The sequence below is a fragment of the Phycodurus eques genome, chromosome 21 (genome assembly GCF_024500275.1).
Source record: "Phycodurus eques isolate BA_2022a chromosome 21, UOR_Pequ_1.1, whole genome shotgun sequence".
Taxonomy (NCBI): Eukaryota; Metazoa; Chordata; class Actinopteri; order Syngnathiformes; family Syngnathidae; genus Phycodurus; species Phycodurus eques.
The window spans coordinates 1,303,050-1,327,415 of NC_084545.1; the positions used below are offsets into that span (position 1 = coordinate 1,303,050).

A 24,366-nucleotide genomic window follows, 5' to 3' on the forward strand; every position below is an offset into this window, starting at 1 on the left:
TTCCTCTCCTGAGACGTCGGATGGTGGACCAGAATTTCCTCGAAGCCGTCCGGAAGTCTTTCTCCATGGCCTCACCGAACTCCTCCCATACCCGAGTTTTTGCTTCAGCGACCACCAGAGCTGCATTCCGCTTGGCCAGCCGGTACCCATCAGCTGCCTCAGGAGTCCCACAGGCCAAAAAGGCCCAATAGGACTCCTTCTTCAGCTTGACGGCATCCCTCACCAACCGGTCGGCCGCCTCAGCAATGGAGGCGTGGAACATGGTCCACTCGGACTTGATGTCCCCAGCCACCCCCGGAACATGAGCAAAGTTCTGTCGGAGGTGGGAGTTGAAACTCCTTCTGACAGGGGATTCTGCCAGACGTTCCCAGGAGACCCTCACAATAAGTTTGGGCCTGCCACGTCGGACCGGCATCTTCCCCCACCATCGGAGCCAACTCACCACCAGGTGGTGATCAGTTGACAGCTCCGCCCCTCTCTTCACCCGAGTGTCCAAGACATGTGGCCGCAAGTCCGATGACACGACCACAAAGTCGATCATCGAACTGCGACCTAGGGTGTCCCGGTGCCAAGTGCACGTATGGACACCCTTATGCTTGAACATGGTGTTCGTTATGGACAATCCATGACGAGCACAGAAGTCCAATAACAGAACGCCGCTCGGGTTCTGATCGGGGGGACCGTTCCTCCCAATCACGCCCTTCCAGGTCTCACTGTCATTGCCCACGTGAGCATTGAAGTCCCCCAACAGAACAATGGAATCCCCAGCGGGAGCGCTCTCCAGCACCCCCTCCAAGGACTCCAAAAAGGGTGGGTACTCTGAACTGCTGTTTGGTGCATAGGCACAAACAACAGTCAGGACCCGTCCCCCCACCCGAAGGCGGAGGGAGGCTACCCTCTCGTCCACCGGGGTGAACCCCAACGTACAGGCGCCGAGCCGGGGGGCAATAAGTATACCCACACCTGCTCGGCGCCTCTCACCGTGGGCAACTCCAGAGTGGAAGAGAGTCCAACCCCTCTCGAGAGGACTGGTACCAGAGCCCAAGCTGTGCGTGGAGGTGAGTCCGACTATATCTAGTCGGAACTTCTCGACCTCACACACCAGCTCGGGCTCCTTCCCTGCCAGAGAGGTGACATTCCACGTCCCTAGAGCCAGCTTCTGTAGCCGGGGATCGGATCGCCAAGGTCCCCGCCTTCGGCCACCGCCCAGCTCACACTGCACCCGACCCCTGTGGCCCCTCCCACTGGTGGTGAGCCCATGGGAAGGGGGATCCACGTTACCCTTTCGGGCTGTGCCCGGCCGGGCCCCATGGGTGCAGGCCCGGCCACCAGATGCTCGCCTTCGAGCCCCACCACCAGGCCTGGCTCCAGTGGGGGGCCCCGGTGACCCGCGTCCGGGCAAGGGAAAACGAAGTCCATTGTTTGTCGTCATCATTAGGGGTCTTTGAGCCGTGCTTTGTCTGGCCCCTCACCTAGGACCTGTTTGTCATGGGTGACCCTGCCAGGGGCATAAAGCCCCAGACAACTTAGCTCCTAGGATCACTGGGACACACAAACCCCTCCACCACGACAAGGTGACTGCTCAAGGAGGGGGAATTTTAACTTTATTCTCATAATATTAATATATTTTATTCTGCAAAAGAAGCTTTTATTAACTGAACATTTTGCTGTATTCATTCAGGGATGTCAGATTTATGTGATGATACATCGTAATCCAACTGCAGCTTTTAATGAAAATAGAGCGGAGTAATTGGCTTTCTGGATTTGTTGAATTAGCGCACCGGTCCCCATATGCGCAGTAGTACTTATTAAAATGGTAAAACATAACAATTCATTGCAAATTATTTTCCGGACTCCCAACGTTATACGTCCATCGCAGGGAGCGCAAGTTTTGATAAACGCTGCCTTAAAGGACCTTGAGAGTAGACATGATGACAACGTTGTTGGTGACAAGAAAAAAAAAAGACGCAGTCAGGAGATGATAAGCGGGACGCGGGAGGAGAAAAGAAAGGGGGAGGATTTAAAATATTCATCAGGCGCTCGTTTGTTTTTTCTCCAGACTGTCATCAGAGTTTGTGAGGCAACGAAGTTCAACTTTTCGCCGAACATCAATGTTGTGTCGGGTACACTGCTAAAACTCCAAAGACGCAAAAAGGCTAAATAATGTGGGCTTCTTCGACAATGAGTGTACACATTATGCTGCTATACAGGATATGTACACAGACTTTAACAAATTGTGCTTTGGAAATTATCGAATTTCACTGAAAGTAATTAGTAAAAAAAAAAAAAAAAAAAAAAAAAGTAATTTGTTGATATCAAACATGAAATTGAACTGACTGCGACATAGCAAAGTGTCAGGCTGCTGTAATGTAACCGTTACAATTCAATAAATATCAAATACATGTGCACAGATTCATCTTTACAAGATACGGTAAATGCACTTAATATTCAAGTACATATTAAGTGACAGTCTGTAATCGCCTTTCTGTTTCCTCTTTGTCTCTCAGGCCTTTAAATGGTGGGTCGTTTTATCGCATTTTTGTTTTATTACACGGTGCTTAACTTCTCGATGTACAAATGTTACAATGTTACTTAAAACTTGGCCTGTGCAGTTAATAAAGTGTGTCTATGTATGGTTTGGTATGGTGTATGTGCTGTTGTAGGTAGTCAAAAGTGAGGAAAGACGATCCAGTTCATTGCGTGTATGTAAATAAGTAACTGGTGTTCAACTCAAGCCATCCAGTGAGTCAGTGTCGCTAATGGCATTTGAATATATTGAGCAGAATAATTAGTGAAGCTGAGGAATGGTTGCTTCATTCAAACCAACGCGTCAAAGAGTTATTAAACCAGGCCAACAAAACACTAGAACAAACGCTACGCTAACAAATGCTAACAATCGGAATTTGGCACTTGGCCCTGCCAAGTCTCAAGATTACTGCAATTTTTTTCAGGTTCAAAACTCAAGAGTATAAAATCTGCAACATTTGTAATACCAACCCTGTAAACAAGCCATCGTATACCTTAGGTCAATTTTGGACAAGGTTTCTGAAAAAAAAAAGGATTATATACTACATAGTTTGAGGTAAACACATTAATTCAAATCTTTGTGAGCCGCGCTTCGGCGCTGCGACGTCCTCCAACAATCGTAATCTTAAACTCTTTCATCAGGCCTCCCAAGTGCCTCTGGAATGAGGATCGTTCGCTCGCCAGCTTCCGTCGGACACGAGCTTGCGGCTTGCCTCCGGGACTGCCCTACGGAGCGTCGTTACTTCCATCCGTTGCAATATTCCTGCCATAAACCCTCACGGGCTGTAAAAAGGCCTCTTTAATTAACTCCAAAGCTGTGGACAATACGACAGTACGTGTCCAGGTGATGGGCCATGTCGGAGGATGTGTTTAAAAGGCCGCGTGGATTAAAAAGAACAGAAGCTGATCTGACAGGATCCAGAAACCGCGATGCAGGAAGGAGACAAGTGTGCACTTTCTCACGTAATATCCACCCACGTGGATATCGCAACTTTATTGAGCAATAAAAAATATACACAAGGAAAATATCCCTTTCATTTTTCCCCATAGTGTTGCTCTTTCTTCTCAAAATCTCTTCCTCGTCGTAGTTCCACACCAAGGAGGATCAAAAAACAAAAACAACTCTCAGTTCAGATGGTAAAAACCACTGGACAGTAGATCTGTTACTTCATTATGTCAGCAAAGATTCCAAAAGATTTTCAATCTGGTTTGGTCTGAGTAGGAGTGAAGCGGCACATTAAGTCTTCATGTTCAGTTCTGCCTCTGCGTAGAGTTCTGCCAGTCTTTGGAAGTGAGGCCCCCAGTCGTCCAGGTCGTGATAGTCCTTCTCCGACTGCGCTCCCGTCCCCGGAGAGTCCAGCGGACTGATGGAACCCGTGGGCGAACCCTGGCCCTCATAGGCGTAGGTCTGCAGCGAGTCGTAGGGCGGCCCGCTGGTGTCCATGTTGGCCTCGACCAGTCTCTGCTTGATGAACTCATGCACGTCCACCTCGTCCAGTTGCGGCGAGGGGCTCCGACGGCCGCGGGGTCCGCCGCCGTTGCCGCTGCGCAGCTGCCTGGCTTCCGGGCGCACGTCCCGCCGGAACTTGAGCTCCTCGGCGGCGGCCGGGTTGCGCAGGGCGATGATGTCAAAGGCCTCGGTGTCTTCCTCGCCGCCGCCCTCGTCGTCGTAGGTGACCACGTTCTCGCGGATGTCCTCCTCCGAGATGATGAGCGGCTCCTTCTTGCTGCGTCTCAGCGTCACAAACAGAACTACGATGGCTGCGGGACACAAGATAGAAAGAAAAAAAAAAAGACGATGAAACTGCAAGCAGGGATATAGTAAGAGACTGAGCCCTGCCATGAAGAGTTCAGTTCAGCTCAATATACTTTATTGTCGTAAATGACAGTTTGGACACAAAATACATTTTAAGACAATTTAAGAAAAAGTACACCGATGTAACTGCAGTGATCGAACACACACCATCACCGTATCACCGGTTGAGACTCGAGTTTGCTAAGCGCTAAGCTAAAAGCCCGGAGTACCAACTTAACGGCAGCGGCCTCTTTTGGACTTCCGAGGAGTGAGGTTCGACTACATTTGCACTGTGTGAGCTGACATCTGTTACACAGATAAGACTCAAGACAGTTGACAGATAAAAACAAAGACACATACCGGTTATACTTTAAATTGACTTTGATTCCTTTGGGAAAAAAACAAGCAAACCAAAAAAAAAAGTCATTTAAGTTGTCCCCTCACTAAAATGTTTATAATTCCCTATATTCATAGTTTAAACCATAAATATACCACAAAGCATCATGCCAAAACTGTAAAAATTTCAAAAATGCGCCAGAACCATTTTTTTTTAAAATTGGGCTTTACTATGGGGTAGTGTACACTGTAAAGTCAAGACAGAATTTAGAGTTGCGCGGCTTTACTGCAAAACCACGCTGTGCCACATCATGCCGGGAAGCATCCATGCTACATGTTAGCATTACGCTAGAGGGCTTTGTTTCTAATTATATAGTTAGGTTGAACATTTTGGTGTTTACATAGCTAATGTTTAATCCTCTATTGTTTTATGTGTCAGTTTTACAGTACAGAAAAACAGCTTGAAGCAAGCACGCTCTGCCTCTTATTTCGAGAAGTGTCTCAAAGTGAAGTCCTAGGATAGTCTCCCATTTCTTGACAGCGAGAGAGTGAAAACAGGCGATACGGAAGACTTTAAAAGTGTGTTTTAATTACATTGCAAATGTCCCTATTGTGGGACTAATAAAGGTTTTCTTTGAATATTTTTGCTTGCTCAGTTTATTCTTATTGTGACTCCATTACAGTAACTGCATGACACTGCAGGTGCATATGTGACCTGTGTGACTAATTGCGTACATGTGTGTGGAGCTTTTTTTTTTTTTTCCCTCTAAGAATTATTTCTAGTCTGACTTTGTTTTATTTCTATTGCTCAAAGTGACAATTATTATGGACAATGGATGACTGCATACCAAACAATGCATCACTATTCATTAGCATTATGCGTCTTACATTTTTATGTATTTATGTTTTATGTTATTGTTTTGCTCCAGGGGTTGTCGAGTGCGTTCTACAAATAAATGTGACTTCCGTGTTAAATTAACTGGACACAATCCCATTAAAGTACAGCTGCTGTGTTGTTCATGCTAATGCCAGTATGAAGTGCGCATTAATTCACAACGCAAACCTTATGGCTTGTAAACACATGCTGGTTTTTTTTATGTGCTTATTTATCAGATTTTTCGAACTGGACAATAAAATGCGACCAAGCGCGGAGGAGTCGTAAATCAATAACACGCTTCAGCTGACGGCGCTGACCCTTTTGACGCAAGCTGTCTACTTGACGACCGTGCGTGCCTCGTCATCACCTGTGATGCTAATATAAGAAGGAAGGGAAACGTGTTTGCATATGCGATCATGTCATTCTCCTGCCGGTCAGAAATGAAGTCGCATCAATGTATAATGCAGCACAATGGCTGCAGAGATGAAGCGGACTGACTGAAGCCTGGGGGCGAGAGTTCATCTTTCAGCAGGACTGACTAAAGATAGGCGTGCCAAGCTGCTTGTGGCATCATTAAAAAAAGACTAGGTTGTAATTACGGGGTGGGCGAGCACCAATACCAGGTATCGTATCGGGCCGATGCCGAACTGATTTCAACGTATCGGGTACTCGTGAAAGCTACTGACAACAGCCACCGATACTGAGGGCAAAAAATAAGTCCTCTGACAATAGTTGGCACTACAGTGAAGCAGGTTGACTTTTCGGTGAATCCTCTTGTGCATCAGAAGGAAAGAAAGGTCTTTGTTCGCAATTATTTGTCGTTAAAAAAAAAAAATGAAAAGGTGAAGATATAAACTGGTTTTATAAAGTGTAAACAAGCCAAAAGTCACATACACATGGTAGTATTCGTGTGTTGGTGTGTGCCTTTAAGGGACGTGGTCTCGTGTGTGACATCAGAATCTACTACATGGTTAGTTTAGATTTAGTGTCTGCGCCATGCTCCTTGTGAGTGTTTTCATTTTGTATTTGGGTTTTTGACCGTTTGCCCCATTAAATAAACGGCCGAAAGTGCTTTGGCCAGTTTTTAATTTTTTTTAAAAAACATATAGATTTAAACAACAACAAAAACAACTAAACAAAATCAAAGAAGCGAAGGCTCTTAACTGTAAAAAAATCGAAAGTCAGGGCACTAGTAAGTCAAGGTACCACTGTGTTGGGCAAAGGCTGTGATGCATAGTTTTTTATTCTTAATTCATTTCCACAACAAAATTTAAATTTAAATTTCATGGTGTCATTATTGAGTGCTGTGTGTAGAATTTGGAGGAAATAAATGAATGTATTCAATTTCAGATTAAGGCTGTAACATACCAAACTAAATAGTTTCCATAATCACTGCACATTCAGTAACATCAATATGTGTTCTGTATATGTATGATCCATGATAATGCACTAAAAGTTATTGTTTAAGTTATTCTTATCGTTATTGTGTGTTGTGCTTCTTCTGGTTACTGATGACCTCTGTACGAGATGTTAATGCCACCATCTGCTGAAATAAACGCCGTCTTTTTACCACAAAGCCACATCCCCAAGGGACATCATTATGCTTCATTAGCGCACGCACAGCACAGACTAATCCACCTCATCAAAATCAAAAGATGACTTAAAATAGATTTTTTTTTTTTTTTTTACTAAATGACACATAAGAGGCATCCCGACAATGGATAAACAACCAATTTCACACCAACGTTGGTATAATGCTGTGATACGAACGCGCTGGCTGGTGATAAGAAATGCTTGAAGATGACGACACTGGTGCAGTGCGAAAGCAAGATAAGAAAGAGTGAAGCTTTCACACTGACACACTGCTTCTCAAAGTTTTTTCTGACATTATAATTGTGTGCAATGTAACAAAAGGGAATTTTTTTTTTTTTTTTTTTTTTAGTTTGGATTATTTTGTTTTGGTTTTCCGATTGTGCAAACTGGTAGCTGTCAGGAACAACTGGTGAAAGAAACAAAAACACATATATATATATATATATATATATATATATATATATATATATATATATATATATATATGATATACTGTATATAGCTGTCACAATTTTGACTGGATTATTTCTAGTCATTGTGTTACATTGCTGGGACTTTTTTGACTGGATTTTGTCCAATTATTCTGTTTATTTCTGTTGTACAAGGTGGCAGTTATCAGGAAAACATTAGTGAGCGGACCAAGTTTAGGATTCAAGGACTTTTTCATCCCAACACACATTTACACAAATGGCACACGATTTTAATACCCAAGGTTTCAGATTAGCCCATCACGGCTACAGAGCACTGTTCGAGTTTAGTAGTCTAGCAGCTTCCAGAAAGAAGCTGTTCCTCAGCCTGGTGGTCCTGCATCGGATGCTCCGTAGCCTCCTGCCTAAGGGCAGTGGATTGAAGAGAAGGTGGACGGGGTGGGTTGAGCTACTCAATTTATTTAGATTGCGCAAAATGGAAGTTACATATAACTGTGGCTTATTTCTAGTCATTCTGTCTATTTCTATTGTGCCTTTCGATTGTACCTTGGTGATTATCATGAAAACATTAGCGAGCAGTTATCACATTTTTTGTGTGTATTACTGCCACTTTTTTGATTGTGGATTATTTCTAGTCGTTCTAGTTTTTTCTGTTCTGTTGTACCAGAATTTCTTTTATGTGCAACAGGGGAGTTTTATGTACTTCCTCTGTGGTTATTTGTATTATGATAGATATTTATTGTAAATTGCAGTTGGACAGAGCGAGTAGTGGAGACACGGAGAAAAAGGAGAGGGCAGAGAGAAAGAAAAGAAAGAAAGAAGGTAAAGACAGGACACTAGCTGTAAGAAAAACAAATGGCAAAAAACATTATATGACAACTACAATGCTACATTGGAGTTAGGTTAGCTTGGGCTTCAGGAGCTTTGCTGAAACTATGGCAGGATATCCACCTCTGGAAAATAAAAAATGCAGGCAAGGTGATTTATAATCGATTGTGCAGTCCCAAAAATGAATAAAACCTATTTAATGTTATAGTTTCACTCCATTGCAAATAAGTCATGCTAGCAACGTAGCAGACGTGGCTAACATTGGCTTGTTTACAGTGCTAATGCTAGCTTAGTATTGCTAGCGCTGCTACTTTGTTGAAGCTGAATATGAGTTATTTGTGACTACTTGACTTTTGTGACTTCTAGTGTGCAAGGTCGCAGTCATCACGAATCAGTAGCAGGCACGTTAAGTTTGGCGTGTACATCGAGCGGATGCCTGTGCCTTGAAAAACCTTTTGGCTCTGTGGATGATTTCTAGTCCCTCTGTTAGTTTCTATTGTGCACCGTGGTGGTTATCATGAATAAGTGGTGACTGGAAGTACTTGAACGTGTCGTTGGTGAAGGTGTGAGCAGCATTCATTGCCTTCTTTTATGTTTCAGATTCACTACATTGTCGTCTCTCAGCATTCGACACTCAATCTCGGAGGAAAGCCGCTGTCGCGACCCGTTCGCGTCCCTCCCGCTTTGATCACATCTGTGATGAAAGATGCGAGGTGGAGTGGTGGATTGTGCCTTTTTAAAATTTTTCTGACCGAGGAAAGCCAGCGCGAATATGCATCATCTTCACGCACTAACACCCCAAGACAGCGGCTGGCACCGCGCGTTCTATCGCATCACGTCCGGTCCGAAATGCCTTGCGGGCCACGAGACAAGCTGACGCCAGATGTTTTTCGACGTCGTTCGCATTACATCATGCAACGTTTTGTTCACAACTTTAAATATACATCGTCTTTGGAGGCGGGTTTCGGCAAAGTTGTCATCTTTGGTTATGGGAGGCGAAGACAAAATCCACGTAAAGGAGCAATTCGGGGATTACAGTTTTGTGGTTTGTCAGGGTGTATTTGAACTAGGCCGTTCTATTTTTTGACTGTGGATTATTTCGAGTTGATGTGTTCGTTCCTATTGTGCAAGGTGGCAGTTGTTAATGACTGCTGAGAAGAGACATCACATTAATCCTATTAAGTGTACAGTACGCCCGTTTGTGCTGCCGACTGTTTTTTGACTGTGGATTATTTGTAGTCCTTCTTTTTATTTCCATTGTGCAAGGTGGTTATTATAGGAAGTAGCAGAAAGATGTAATGCAAGCTGCGCACTGTACCGAATGATCTTCCGGTCTCCTGTGTCCTCCTCTCATCTCATCCTCTTGCCGTGTCCTTCACAACCTCTACCTCTTCTTTTTCTGCCCTCCAGGCCTTTTTCTTTCTTGCCAGCCTCATTCTGAATCCCACCTGTGTCTTTAAGAGTGCACTCATTCCTCCTCCTCCGCCTCGTGTGCCCTTGTCAGACACTGTGCAACCATCTCGTCCGCCTTTGCCCTCACAATACATGCCGTCTTCCTGCTTTTTTTGTCCTCTCAGTATGAGCACTTTGTAAGTTATTAAAAGAGGGAAACTATTTTGTGAAATTGTATATCATTAGCCTAAGAACACACCATCATTTCTTGTGTAGAACGCACATTCCCCCCCAAGAATTCATCACAAGTCAATTGACTGTATTATACATAGGTATAAGGAAAATGAATAAAGAAAAACCATTGTACAAATGTATACCGGTACCAAGGGGTTGTGGAAAAGGTGAACTTTTAATGCAATGTCATTTGTAATGTCTAATGTTACAAATGTATATATCCATTCATCCATTTTCTGAAGCGCTTCTCCTCACGCGGGTCGCGGGCTGCTGGAGCCTATCCCAGCTGTTTTCGGGCGGGAGGCGGGGTACACCCTGAACCGGTTGCCAGCCAATCGCAGGGCACATAGAAACAAACAACCATTCGCACTCACATTACGGTAAATTTTCATTGGTCACCCGAGAATCATGACCTCCTCACGGGCCCATATTGATATAAAATCCCAAACTATTGGGGATTTCATTGTGATAGTTTCAGATAATTTGAGAGGAATTACATACATTTGGGTGACAATTGGTCGCAGTTCTGAGACATAAGGTAACTTTAAACTTTTTGACATAAAGGGTGGATTGTCCTGACACAGGGAATAAAAATAAATAAATAAATATTGCGGATTTCATCTATTGTGGGGATGGTCCGGAGCCTAACCCCCACAATAAATGAAGGATTATTGTGCTTCTATTGAAGTGTGAGTACTTTTTTCCATCTCTGCCCAACTCACCCAGCAGGATGATGATACACAAGAGGATGGCGATGAGCGCTCCGGTGCTGAGGCCCGCCGAGGACAGGAAGGCCTCACCTTGGCACATTTGGATCTTGCCGTGGCGCTGGCACGGGCACACGTGCAACGTCAGGGTGCTGGTGCCGCTCAGAGAGGGCTCGCCGCTGTCCCACACCACCACGGGCAGTTCGTACAGCTCCTGCGTCAGGTGGTTGAAGCGTCGCCGCCGGGCCACGATGCTCGCCGTGCTGTCTGCAACAGCAACAGCAACAGCAACATAAGGTCGGTTGGAAAAAGGCCATCATTTCAGTAAACTGATTATGGTATAAATGGCTATATTAATAGTTTAGGCCACAATGTACCGTAAACTAGGATCCTAGAACACTTTAATATCCTTTCAAACTCATCTTACAAAATTACCCAAGACCCTGTTGTTGAAAAAATGCAACTGTATGTAGAACTCAGTTGTAGATATAAAGCATCAAACAGTTTTTCACTGTTTCAGTTCTCCTGATATTTTGGGGCGTGGCTAAGACAGGGCCCTGTGAGCCACCTCGGCCCTGCTATGAGTCGCCGCTCCCCCACTAGGTGAGAATTCACGCGCCTTTGTTAGCATCAGCAGTTATCGGGACGTGCGGTTAGCTAGCCATGCCTACCCTCTGAAAATGCATCTTTCCTTTGGATAGTTTGTTTACTTTAGAGCGCCTCGTTGTTGGCCGTGAGTGCGCATCACGGAGAGAGGGCAGAAGAGCAAGTATTTCATTTATTTATTTATTTTTTAAATCAGACTTGACAGTGAGCATTTCTTTCCCTCTCTCTGCTCTAAATGTCGATGAGTCTGAATGTGAGTACATGCCCTGCGATTGGCTGTCGCTCAGTCCATGGGTAGAGGTTTAGAAATAGATATGGCTGTATGGACATTGGCGCCCCCTACACGCTAGGCGACTTCACTTTCCTCGCCAAGCTTGTGTGAATAATTGCCAAAATGGACAGTGGGAACGGCAACGCGCACTTCAAGCTTTATTAAGTCGGACTCGCCGTATCAGCGAATCAGCACGCGGGTGGCTTGGCTGGCGGGTGGTACGGAGAAGGCGGGGGGATGTGAGACTGTGCATGCAAATAGGACTCGGGAGATGAGAGGATGCAGACAGCTGTGTGTCTGTATGTGTGTGTTTTTGTGTGTGCATCCTAACACAGACCACAACCACGCAAAGCACATAAATGTGGACTGTGAGCTGCAACGGTCCATTATTTCCAGTTATACAGTTTTTTCCCGCATATTTTTTTGCGAATTCGTCTATTTGTGGATTTTATTTTAGCTTAATTTTAACTTTAACTTATTTGACTGTTGATTATTTTTAGTCCTGTGTATTTCTATTGTGCAAGGTGGTGGTTATCATGTGCACGCCTGAGTGCACTGGTGGTTGAGCAGATTAGTCGACTAGTCAACTTTACTGACGCTTAACACTTGACGCTGGCTAATAATTAGCCTTATTGTTTTTCTGTGTTTGTCTATTGAAATGTCTTTCCATAAAACCGGTCCGTGGCACAAAAAAGTACTGCGCTAAAAAATATCAATGACACCATTGATTAATCGACTTGGAGTCGACTTTCATCGCGTTATAGTTGATTAAAAAAACTTCCTTAGTCATTCAACCCCTAGTGAGTGGTGTACTATTTTTCAACTGTGGATGATTTGTAGGCATTCTGTGTACCAGCACCCGCAGGGTCACCAATTTAAAGATTTTCTTTCCAATGTAGCTTTTGTGGGTTCACCTATTTGCAGATTTGTTTCCCCCCAATTTTTTTCTTTTATACTTTTTGGAGTTCAAAATAAAATCCAATTATAATGGACGTCAATTATTTGTGGATTTCGCTATTTGCATGCCTGAAATGTCCTAGTTTGAGTTGCTGCAAGCTGTCGAGTGTACTGAATGATCTTTCTGTCTCCTTTGTCCTCAGCACACAATTGTGTATTTGTATGCGTTGTGTATTTTTATGCATACGTCTTCACACAGTCCACAAATCAGGCACAGCACATCAATGAGGACATGTGAGGCATAGGTGGGCGGCCTTTCGTCCGCCCACCTGTTGATTAACGCCAGAGCGTGACAGCCATCCATAAAATCACTGTTGTGTTGTATGTTATGTAATGTGTGTGAGTGTGGGGCACAGGTAATCAGCCAGGAGGTAGAGCGACTCACATCCTCGTTAAAGGTTTTCAGCGCACCAACTTGTACTTCACTTCCTGCTGCGCATTTTCTAGCAGTACTACAACATCATCATTACGACCATAGCGGCATATGTTGCTGTCAACGTACCATAATTTCTCGTGTATAATGCGCATCCCCCCAAATCTCAAAAGTCAATAGTTCGCATTATACATAGGTATAGGGGGCAAATGGAAAAAACTTTCACATTTTATGGATGTATGCCGTCATCTAGTGGTAATGAAAAAGCTGTACACTTTCATTCTAAAATGCCACCGCCACCTAGTGGTTACAAAGAAGGTGTAGTCTACACTTTCATTCCAATATGACAGGGGGTACGTATGACTGCATACATGTACAGTTGTGCTCATAAGTTTACATACCTTGGCAGAATTTGTGAAATATTTTTTTATTTTTTTTTAATATGACTGATGAATGAACAACAACCATCATTAATTTCTTTATGGTTATGTTTTGTTTACTGATAATGCTTTTCTGAAATGCTTGACTGTTTAATTTGAATCCCATTAAAATAAAATTAAATGTTTTTCGCCTGGTCCTTCATGTTTTCTTTAAAGAATTGTACCCATCTTACAAATTCTGCCTGGGTAATCAAACATATGAGCACAATTGTGTGTTTTCTAATTTGCTAAATAAAAGTAGGGCTGTGAATTTCAAAATAAGAGCAAGTAAATTTTAAAAAAGGATTACGTGTTCAAATAAAAAGCTTAACTTCACAATAATTATTTGAAAAAAACTAACAAAATACAGATAATACTTCATGTTTTGATCATATGGGTAGAAGCAAAATCATGCATTGTAAAAATGCACTATACATAGGTAGAAGGGTTTTCCAGAATTTAGAGGTCAACTTTGGGTGTGCGTATTATACATGGGTGCGCATTAGACACGAGAAATTACGGTATATCCAATTACGAGCTCAAGAAAACACCATGTGATCTGCCTAACCGCATATACAAGCACCTGTTCTTGTCCACTGAATAGTCCACTTATGAGCCAGAAAACTTAATTGTTGAGCTTTTTAACTATTAACAGAACATGGAATCAAATCGGGTTATTCACATGATTAGTCATGAATTGGCTATACATGCTTTTCACGGGACAATAACAGCATGTCCAGGTCTGAGCGGCGGCATTCCACACATGGCAAGGTATTTAAAAAAAAAAAAAAAAAAACTGTGAAAGTCGCTCTGATGGGTTGAGGTGTGCGAGCAGACTCTCTCTCTGGCTACAGAAGAATGAAAAATAAATTCAGAGGACATGTTTGCCTCGGAGAGAGCTCACTGAAGTGGACGGAGCACTTTTTTCCCCTCCCAGGATGTGCTGAAGCGGACAATAAAGCGGCGCAACAACACGACGGCACCCACTGTGGGAGGTCGCTTTAGTTCGGAGTTTAAAAATATCACGCTCGCTCGGGACAGTCTAATGATATAAAAGCTCTGTCCTTTACAAAGCTATGTTAAACCAATGCCTGTTCATAAATCAGCATTTACAGACCTCATCAACTGACACATTTTTCCGATCCAAATATTCTTGTGCTCTTTCTGTAACGCACTAGTGTCAACCACCGGTTGATAGCCTATGGAAAATTCCAGTAAAGGTACGACAGGCATGCGGGGTCTGAAGAAAGCAGCGTGGTAAATCTCTCAAGATGATGTAGAGAAAGGTCTGGGTTGTCACCAGGCAGTGGTGGAAGTTAAAAGCTGATTAGCTGCTAATGACTAGCTGCTCAGTGTACAGAAATGTTTGTGATGAATACATAAATGAGAATATCTCTGAATCATAAAAAGGTAAGTTGTTCAGTAATCTGCATCATATTCGTGGAGTCACAGATTTTTTTGGGGGGAACCTATTATTCGCATACCTTTTTGTTTTGACCCGATCCGCTGTTTATTTGTGTTTTTTTCTTGTTTTGTTTTGTTAATTTTTTCACATGGGAATGATAAAGGAGCGTCAATTATTTGAAGATTTTCGCTATTCGTGGTCAGCCTCAGTCCCAATCCTCCGCAAACGTCCTCACTCGTCACGACTTCACTGATTAGTGTTTATTTTTTTCTGTTTTCCCGACTCACCTATTTGCAGTTTTTGAGCTGTTGCGGAAAAGCCTTAAGATGCCACAAGTTGCAGTCAAAACCCTGTCTAAATAAGAAAACAGTACAGTAATCGGTTTCATGGAAGTATGTTGAAGAGATACTTGATCTTGACTGAGAGAGAAGCTTTGTACATCAGGGAGGAGCAAAATTCAACCTGGGAATTTGTTTGTAAACCAAATCATCTGTAAGCCATTCATTTTGAATGATAATGTTGTCAAATCAACTTGAAGCGATATTAGACTATTTTGAGAATACATTTCACAAGAGGCTATATTTAGGTTTAAACTATTAATATAAGCAATTAGAAAATTTTTTTGGGAGGGTGGAGTGTCTAATATTTAAAAATTTGGGCTATTCGCTTGGTCCCTACCATCTCTGAATAGCGAGGGTTCACTGTTAACGACAAATGCATGGTAGTGACGCACCTCTTATATTGTACATGTACATGCATACCTAATGGAACACGTCTCCTTTTGTCTTATTCAAATTCACATACAAAGTGAAATGTACATATATCAAAAGCCTCACATTTATCTTGTTAACTGGTAAAACAAGTAAAACAACATCTCGTCTGTGACAAGCTAAGCAACAAACGACAGGTTGCTCTACCCTTTTTGCGCCAATTGGACCCATTAAAAGCCGCACCTTCCCCCCCGCCACACGCACGAATGACATGAAGGCTAATTAAACGTCCGAGACATCAATGGCCTTGACAGCTCTTCTCTGCAACGGCGCCGATCAGCCGCAATGTGAGATGGCCTCTTCGTATGCACGACGGAAAGGGATCGCTCCATAAATCAATTGATCTATTTATGCACGGCGGGTTATTCAAAGATCATCGCCCCGCTTTCGTCACCTTCTGAAGCAAAATGTCATCGCAAAGTGACAGATAAAGAGAACAAAGTAGCATTTGCTTTGCAGGAACTGTAACGTAGAAGTGGTGGAAAGTAACAAAGTCAAATAACTTTTTTAACTGTACTTTTACAGTTAAATTTTTCTGTGTTTTTATCATTAGCAATTTTTTGTTATGACCTATTGCCAGTTCTGATATCAATCACCCTAACCTGGAAAAGTAGATGCTACTTTGTCTAGCATCTTTCTTATGCCTACACATAACTACATGTTTGAGCCGTGAAAATATATCCGCTGAAAGCCTCCAGTGGCTGGAGTAGATCCCACACGCTAGCTATCACATCGAACTTTTTCAAATGTTTCTTATGTCATTCTTTCGTCTTCTCCCCATGATATGCATGCACTCACGGCCAACAATGAGGCGCTCTAAAGCCAGTGGACTTTCTGAGGTGAAGATGCATTTTTTGAGTCTAGTAATAGCTAGCTAGCTAACCATACGTCACAATTGTGCCGCATAACCCCTGACGTGAACAACGGTTTCTCATACGGCGGGGAGGAGCAACTTCTGACAGATGCCCAAGTGCGTCATCGGGAGTCGTTTTAGCCACAGAAAAAAAATAAAAAAAATCAGGATACCTGATATGCTGAAAAACAGTTTAACGCAATAGTCCCACAATTGAGTTCTGCATAGATCTTAGTATTTGTAGACTATCAGAAATGATCTTCAAACACGTATAATGTATTAACAAACAAATATCTAAATTCACTTTATAGGGTGTTTAAGTGAGTACTTCTACTTTTCTCAGTTTTTCTTTTCCTGTACATTTGCCACCTCTGCAAGTTAGTCACCAAGCGCTTAGATGAGTTGCTCGGCTTTAATGGCCGCTGATTTGCCGCCAGCGTTTGACCTGCGCTCGGCATCGTTTCGTCAGCACAACGTTGACATTTAAGAGCGACAAACGCCGTCACTAATGCCTCCTCTTAAAAGTCAATTTTGCTTAAGCGGCTGAAATGAATCACAGGGAGAAATAATCGCAGACTTTGCTTAAACGCAGACGTAGATATGTAGATAATCACTTCATTATTCTGCACTTAATTATCATTGAATCTATTGGATTTAGTAACTTGAAATTGGCATTACGGCAAGAGCTGAAATACCAAAGGATGCTGTAAAATACATCGTTTTAAAAAAAATATATTTTAGTGGCTTTTGTGGTTCAAAGTGTTTCCTCACTGAAATGGACTGCACTAGCAAACCGATAGAGAGGAGCTACTTTACAAAAAGCAGTTCATATTGCCAAATAAGCAATTTAGTCGCTATATTCAGCAACCTTTCCAACCTCTAGCGAATATTTTTCAATAAAGCAACTAGGGAGTTTAATTTCCACTAGGAAACGGGCAATATGAGTGGAACAATCTTCGCAGTGTTTTCCGTATGAGAGGAAAGAAGCCTGTCAATCACGCTGAACATTGCCAAAGACATGCTGCCCATGTATATATTTACCAAAACCTTTGACTCGAGGTACTGTATGTGCTTCTGAGCAACTCAGAAAACTCATAAATTGGTGCACTCTACGTAAAGGTACTGCTGTATTTGTGAGGAAGTTGAGGGAAAAAAAAAAAAAAAAAAAAAACTGGCTGAAAAATAAAATCTACTTCAAAGGTAATTTAGTTAAAATAATCCCAGAAAGGGAAAACAGCAAAATTTCATTTGAATGTCATTTACATGAGCATATTCTATTGAAAAAAGGCATCTATAAAAATTTTTAATCTGATTGATTGTAAAAAACAAAAAAAGTTTAAAAAATGTTATGGTCATATTTTAAAGCCATATTGCTCAGCCCTACATGGCCAGACACTGGCTAGTCTATGATATTAAATCAAGAAGCTAAAATTTCCATTTGGGTTTTAAAAAATAATGGCTAACAACAATAAAAGTATCATCACCTTCATGCCAGTAGAGGATTCACCTTCATGCCAGTAGAGGAATACGAAAGCAAACACCTGCAGACTTCAGGATACAACCTCTTCACATACTTCATTCTTTCACATGTACGTTACTGAATTGGAAGCAAATATTGTGGCCGATCTGGCAGCGTTAAACGCTTTCTCCGTGTACCTCGTCCTTGGCCCCTGCTCCCACTTGAATGGAATTCACCCTGTTGGTCCGTGCACATAATCCCGATGACAGTTGCACAAACAAGCGCGAAGAAAGCAAACTCAAACACTTCGGCGGAGTCTCACAAAGCATCTGCGCCAGAAAGGAGGTCATGAGAGATTTAGCGGTGTGAATGACTGCGAGGGTTTTTTATTAGGGCCTGCCACTGAGCGGCAAGCCACTGTTGGTCGGCCGCCACATAAAAGACTGCGAGGGATTTTTTTCAGTCACACAACAACTGAGGGTTTTTTATTAGGGCCTGCCACTGAGCGGCAAGCCACTGTTGGTCGGCCGCCACATAAAAGACGGCGAGGAAGCCGGTCTGTGCGCGAGAGGCGCTCACTTTAATTACGAGACGCCGGTTGTCGACGGCGTGCCCCATTGTGTCGCTCTGGCCGCCGCAGCAAAGGACTTCTAATCCACGGGGGCGGCGCCGGACCACTTTAGGACTCAAACGGCGTCTTTTTACTGCCAGTGCTGAAGCAGAATGCGAGTGGGCTCCAACGAGCTCAAGGAGCTTAACACTAAGAATGCAGCTGGTCTTTGACATCTTTGGGCAAACTAGACTGGACTTAGAGAGAGGCATGAGTCAGAGGACTCAAAGACAGAACTCAAAGACTTTCTGATTCATCACATCATCCACTATGTGTGTGAATGATTGCTTCTCTGGCATGGCTCGGATCTGAACTAATTCAAGGCTGTTGAGATGACAGTGGACGGACTTAGACATCCCTCACATGTTCAAACAGTCCCTTGTCAATTGTGGCGATATAAAGGCTCTTGGAATCAGCATTTCCCAAGACCTGAACAGGCCGATGAACATTAATTGCGTCTTTAATAAAATGCCAATGAAGCAGAGTTTACGACATTCCCCGTTCATCAACTTCCGGTGCCCACGTTGAAGGACTTCAATCTGGTGGGAAAAATCCTGATTGACACGTGATGTCACCCTGGGAACAATCTCTTCGAGCGTCCTTCATCTGGCAGGATCAACAGAACTCTGCAGACACACTCTTGCAGCAGTCCTCTAGCTCTTAAGTGCTAGAGGACTCTGCATCTTTTTGCACAATTGTCAAAAAATAAATAAATACAAATGTACCGGCATTACCAGATAACTAGCAACCCTTTATTGACTGTGACTGTTTTTCTCAATGTCTTTATGTCTCAAAAGTGTTCTCTGTCTCTGTTGTCCTACCAGAGACAAATTCCTTGTGTGTTTTTTGGACATACTTGGCAAATAAAGATGATTCTGATTCTGAACTTTCCCATCTCAATGACGTAGTTTTTGTTTTGCAAAGTGCACTTAAGCAACTTTGCACACGGTTCTCAAGAGTACGGACCAGGACTACATAACCCGTGTCCCTTAATGGGGCCACCTGATGTTATCAAACCACTTTTATTGGCACTCAAATGGCTTCAGTGACTGCAGCCTCTTCGTCGTTCCCAGGTTGAGGACAAACAAGTACAACCAGGCGAGGCATTTATTATCCGGCGCACCCGATCCGACACCGTCGCTGTCCCGAGCTGCGCATCTTCTGATTTGATTTACCTTTGAGTGGCTGGCAAAGTCACCCGAGCTATTTTCGTTCCCCTTTTACCTCGCATCACACGAGTAATGCGTCCGGCGCGGACAGCCCTATGACATTTTAATGTCACCTTAAACTAAGCATACAGAGACTTTTCTCTTCATGTTCTCGAGATTTTGACATTTGGCTAATCAGTGAGGGGTGCGAAACAACCATTTGGGGGCCTCTCTAAAACAAGCCATCAAATTACATACGACAAGGCCCTTAAACCAAGACAAAATAGTAATATATTGTATATGGAAGAAAAAAAAAATCTAAGTAAATCCTTGAATAATACATCTACAATGTCATTATATTGACAAATATATTTTCAATAATTTATAAATGCATATGGATAGAGGTTTTAAAACGGTTGAAATGATCAGGTTTTTTTGTTGCTTTTCACCTAACAATCAAACAATCTGAGAAATCCATAGAAAATTGTCAGAAGCTAAATAAAACTATGAATTAAAATACATTTGAAATGTAAATAAGGCAAGAAAAATCACTCAAATAAATAAAATGCATAAATGCCACCCTTAACTTGTACAACATTAAAGCGGCACAGCAAACGTTCAAACGGCGGCGAAAAAGCGGTTTGGGAGTGCGTGAGTGTGGGCCTCCTGATCACTGCAGTCCCACCTAGAGCGAGGTGTTCTGCACAGAGGGTTGCCATGGTAACACCTTCTGTCGGCGCCGCACAAATCTCGCTCGCCGCTTGGGGGAGAGTAGCAAAGCGAGAGCGCCACTAATCCATTTGACGAGCGCACGTGCGCGCACACCCCAGCCGTTTGCGCCGACTCAGGACTTGAACACTGAGTCTGCCCGGCAGACCCCCAACAGTAATCCGGCCTCCAAAGGTCGAGCCCACATCAACTATATGGGAATGTTGATTTATTCATGCTGGGTTGAGTTTCTGAGGTGTTTGCGGTTCCTTCAAGTTTTCAAATGGATTTGCCAAGATGACATCTTATATACACTATATATCCTTAAATTGATACATAATACTTCATTTGCCATTCAGCGGTCTTAAAGATCCCACCAACACAATAACAAAAATTTGCTATGTTGATTTATTGGCAGACACAGCCTCCAGATGTCAAGCCAGCAACATCAGACGTATTTTTACTAGCCGCCAAGCCGCCGCCCCAGCGGGAAGGCCGGCAGGAACTCGTAAGAAATTCAAACACAAGCGACGGCGCGGCTCCATTACCTTCGTTATCCTTCAGGGTGAAATTGGGATTAATCGGCATCTGGCTCGGCAGCGCGAAGGAGAAGCGCTGTCCGTTGGCAAAGTCATCCTTGTCCACGGCGCCGACCGTCTGGATCACCTGACGTCGGGCACAGCGAGATGAGATCATTAGCTGAAACAATACTGAGAATCTGGAACGGGCGTCCACCAGCCCAAACGACGGAAGGGGGCTAACTTGAGTTCCTTTAATTGGCGAAAGAGCGACACTGGTGACAGCCACCTCAGGAGGAAAACACGCTGCCAGCAGAGTTTTCCTCTTCAAAAGTGAGAGATGTGTTTTGTTCCTCTGAGCGTCGTCTTTGGACATCTCCCGGTACACTGTGTCCAATTATGAGTTTGACAATATGTGATTTACGGCTAGATGCGGCAAACAAATTCCATCTTTGGGGTTGGCTCTCCTGGGTTTATGCAGATCCGTGAAACATTTTACATTGGAATTTACTAACTGGGGCGTGAATTATCCTTAAACATTACACCTATTCTTTAAATCCATATCATTTTAGGTTCTCCGTACTTGTCTTCGTATGTTCTAAATGTATATTTTCTCATCGTGGATGTTCTTCGTCGTGCTAGAGTGGCTGCAACTACAAAATACTTGGCCAATAAAGATGATTCTGATTCTTAAATTGCCACCAAAAGAAACAATGTTGTTATATTAATTTATTGGTAGAGACTGTGAACTCCATCTTCGGGGTTAGCTTTACTGAGTGTCTGCAAATCCTTAGAGAGTTTCGAATTTCCTTAATTGCCTGAATTATCATTAAAAATGACACTTAATCCTTAAATCCATCGTTCTCAAAGGTCATAAAAATTCCATGACACAATAAATAAACATTGTTATAATGATTCATTGGAAGCAACGGTGAAGAAACGACAGAATTGCTTTGATCGAATTTTGGGATAATGCTCAACACTAATCGAGGAATTGTGCATTTTAAAAAAAGGAATGCTAGAATCTCTCTGTGAGTATCTTGAACTCCTGTTTTTGAAGAAGTTGTGCCATAGCGCACGTTGGATTAGCTCTACAGTAGCTCATGTTCTTCTTTCATCTTGCCCAGAATGAGTCAAGAGTGCCTCTGCTGGTTGCAGCCAAGTAGTGCACTCCCATTTTGCCTTAATTGCTCCAAAGTTAATTAACAATCGATTCCAAACAATTGACCAAATTCTCCATGATCAAAGAATCAATTATTATTTCCATTCCAGTAGCGGTAATAGTTAAATATTTCGTAGTGTAACAGATAGAACGAAATAATCCTCACCTGTCAAACTTTGAGTTTGAGTGTTTGCCTCCTTGATTGTTGAGTTTTTAACCATAACTATACTTACCGGTAATACATGCAAATAAATTGAGGTTTAGCTGCCGGTTGCGATGAATTGACACTGGCTATCTCCTTAATTGACCCACGGGAACGTTCCGCACTGCATGACGCCAAACATACAAACTGGCTGCGTTCTTGAACGTGTGCGGCCAAGCATTTAACACAATGTCATTGCTCACACTTAATCCGCGGTAAAGCCACGGCGTCATTTAGCGCAAACCTTAATTCAAATTTGTCCCAAACCGGCTTCAAATGATTAGAAATTAGGTTTTCTTTTTTTAGTCGTTCTATTCCGGCAGCGAGTCAGCCTCTCAGCCATTTCCGTGTGACTGATTGCTCTCTATCTCCCGAAAAAGAGAGGGGTAAAAATGCTGCTTAATTTGAATGATTCAAAGAGCAGTGAGAGCAAATTGGAAGGAACTTCAACTGCGAGATTCATTTGTTCTTTCCATTTTCAATGGGCAATCAGAAAACAAAACAAAAAAATTGAAAAAAAAATGGCTCATGTTTGTTTTTTAATCTAACACACACAAAAATAAAATGACAGATTTGATGACATGACATTTCAGGATTTTTCATCATTCAATTTTAGGGTCAGATTAAAAATAGGAAATAAGAAAATGCACAACAGGACTAATCTTGAGTTTAATATTTAATTGATCATGTTTACGTGACCCGGAAGTTTGGTAAAGAGCATTCGTAAAAGTATATTAGCTTGTTATTTGTCACAAACCAGTCAACCAAGACATACTGTATACTGAACTATCATTGCATGACAGTTTAAAGAAGAATAAAAATAGCCGTGTTAAATGAATTCAAGATGAAGCATGTCAAAGTGGCCCTTTGATTTTTCTGAATGCGGCCCTCGCAATAAAAAATCTGGACATCCATGTGTTAGATTGAAAAAAAAAAAAGAAATAAAACAATGAGTCACTTCTTCATCGTTAGTTTTTCGATTGCCAATTGAAAACGGAAAGACAGAACGCTAAAGGGATTTGCAAGGCAGTAGTGTCGCTGCTGAAGCACAAAGACGGGGGACGCCGCCACCCACCTGTCCGGCCCTCGTGCTCTCGCAGACGATGACCTTCTCGTCGGCGGCGGCCACTTGCGGCGCGTTGTCGTTGACGTCCAGCAACTGCACGGTGACCGGGATGTAACTGAGGAGGCCGGGGTTGTCTGGTCAGACACACGGGAAACACAAATATCAAAGAAAAAAAAAGGTCAGCCGTGTCATTTTTGGGTGTACTAACACCCTCGGCTTTTCTTGTCTGGCTGCCGGTAGACCTTGCACGCTGACTCTTACTCTCAAAAGACCTTTTTATAAAGTCTATAATTGATAGGAGCAATAGGTGTTTCCGGGTAGCTGAAAAGCGACTGACTACCGCTGACCTTAACTGAAAACGACAACAAAAAGGAATGGACTGGGAACCAAACATCCATCGTTGGCTTTGTGGAAGCCATTTTCTTACAGTTATGTATAAAATGTTGCGTTGGTTTGTCTTTCATTGACTCATTTAGCAAAACATAATGGCTAGCCTGCTTTTAGACGACAGGGCACTATCAATTTCAATGTCAAAAGAGAATGTTTGTGCCATTAATTCGAGGAACAGAAAAGTCAATGAGTTAGGCAGTCCCTCTATAATCACGTTATGTCTGAAGTTCCACCAAGTATAACATTTTCTTTACGGCCGGCGTTCTGTCTTGCTTCGAAGAAATTTACCTCACGTGACTGACACGTCGCACATTCAAAGCACGCGAGTCAAGAAGAAGGCGAAAACCTAGCTAATTATCTATTTTCTTAATGTTCCTTGTATTTCCAGCTATTCTAAATGCTATGTACCGTATGTTTCCCCATCATTCTAAACTGATGGCATCAAGGTGTTGGTTCCAACTAAAAACGTACTTACAAATTGTGTAAAATATATCATGTAGTGTAACAAGAAACAAACAAACCCCCACAGATAGAAAAATCATAATTTCCTTGGCAAACACTCGACAGATTGCATATAAACTTCGGGAATTAAATCAAATAGTATCATCATCAAATTTAGATTAAACTCGGTTTGACATTTCTGCTTCACACTCTTAAAAATGAACAAATATATGCTTTTTAAACATACAAAATGACTAGTAAAGCCACAATGGGTTCTTTTAGTCATATTCTG

General features: G+C 42.7%; 1 protein-coding gene across 1 annotated transcript in view; it reads right to left on the reverse strand.

Annotated features, from left to right (window-relative positions):
- Nucleotides 1-3,476: 3,476 nt before the first annotated feature.
- LOC133396306 (cadherin-18) overlaps nucleotides 3,477-24,366 on the reverse strand; it is a 74,275-nt gene continuing 53,385 nt past the window's right edge. The window contains exons 9-12 of the mRNA XM_061666012.1: nucleotides 23,253-23,377; nucleotides 20,844-20,961; nucleotides 10,732-10,983; nucleotides 3,477-4,287 (exon numbers count right to left, since the gene is read on the reverse strand). Of these exons, the coding sequence (XP_061521996.1) occupies nucleotides 3,764-4,287; nucleotides 10,732-10,983; nucleotides 20,844-20,961; nucleotides 23,253-23,377 (1,019 nt within the window). The 3' untranslated portion in view covers nucleotides 3,477-3,763. The remainder of the gene's footprint in view (nucleotides 4,288-10,731; nucleotides 10,984-20,843; nucleotides 20,962-23,252; nucleotides 23,378-24,366) is intronic.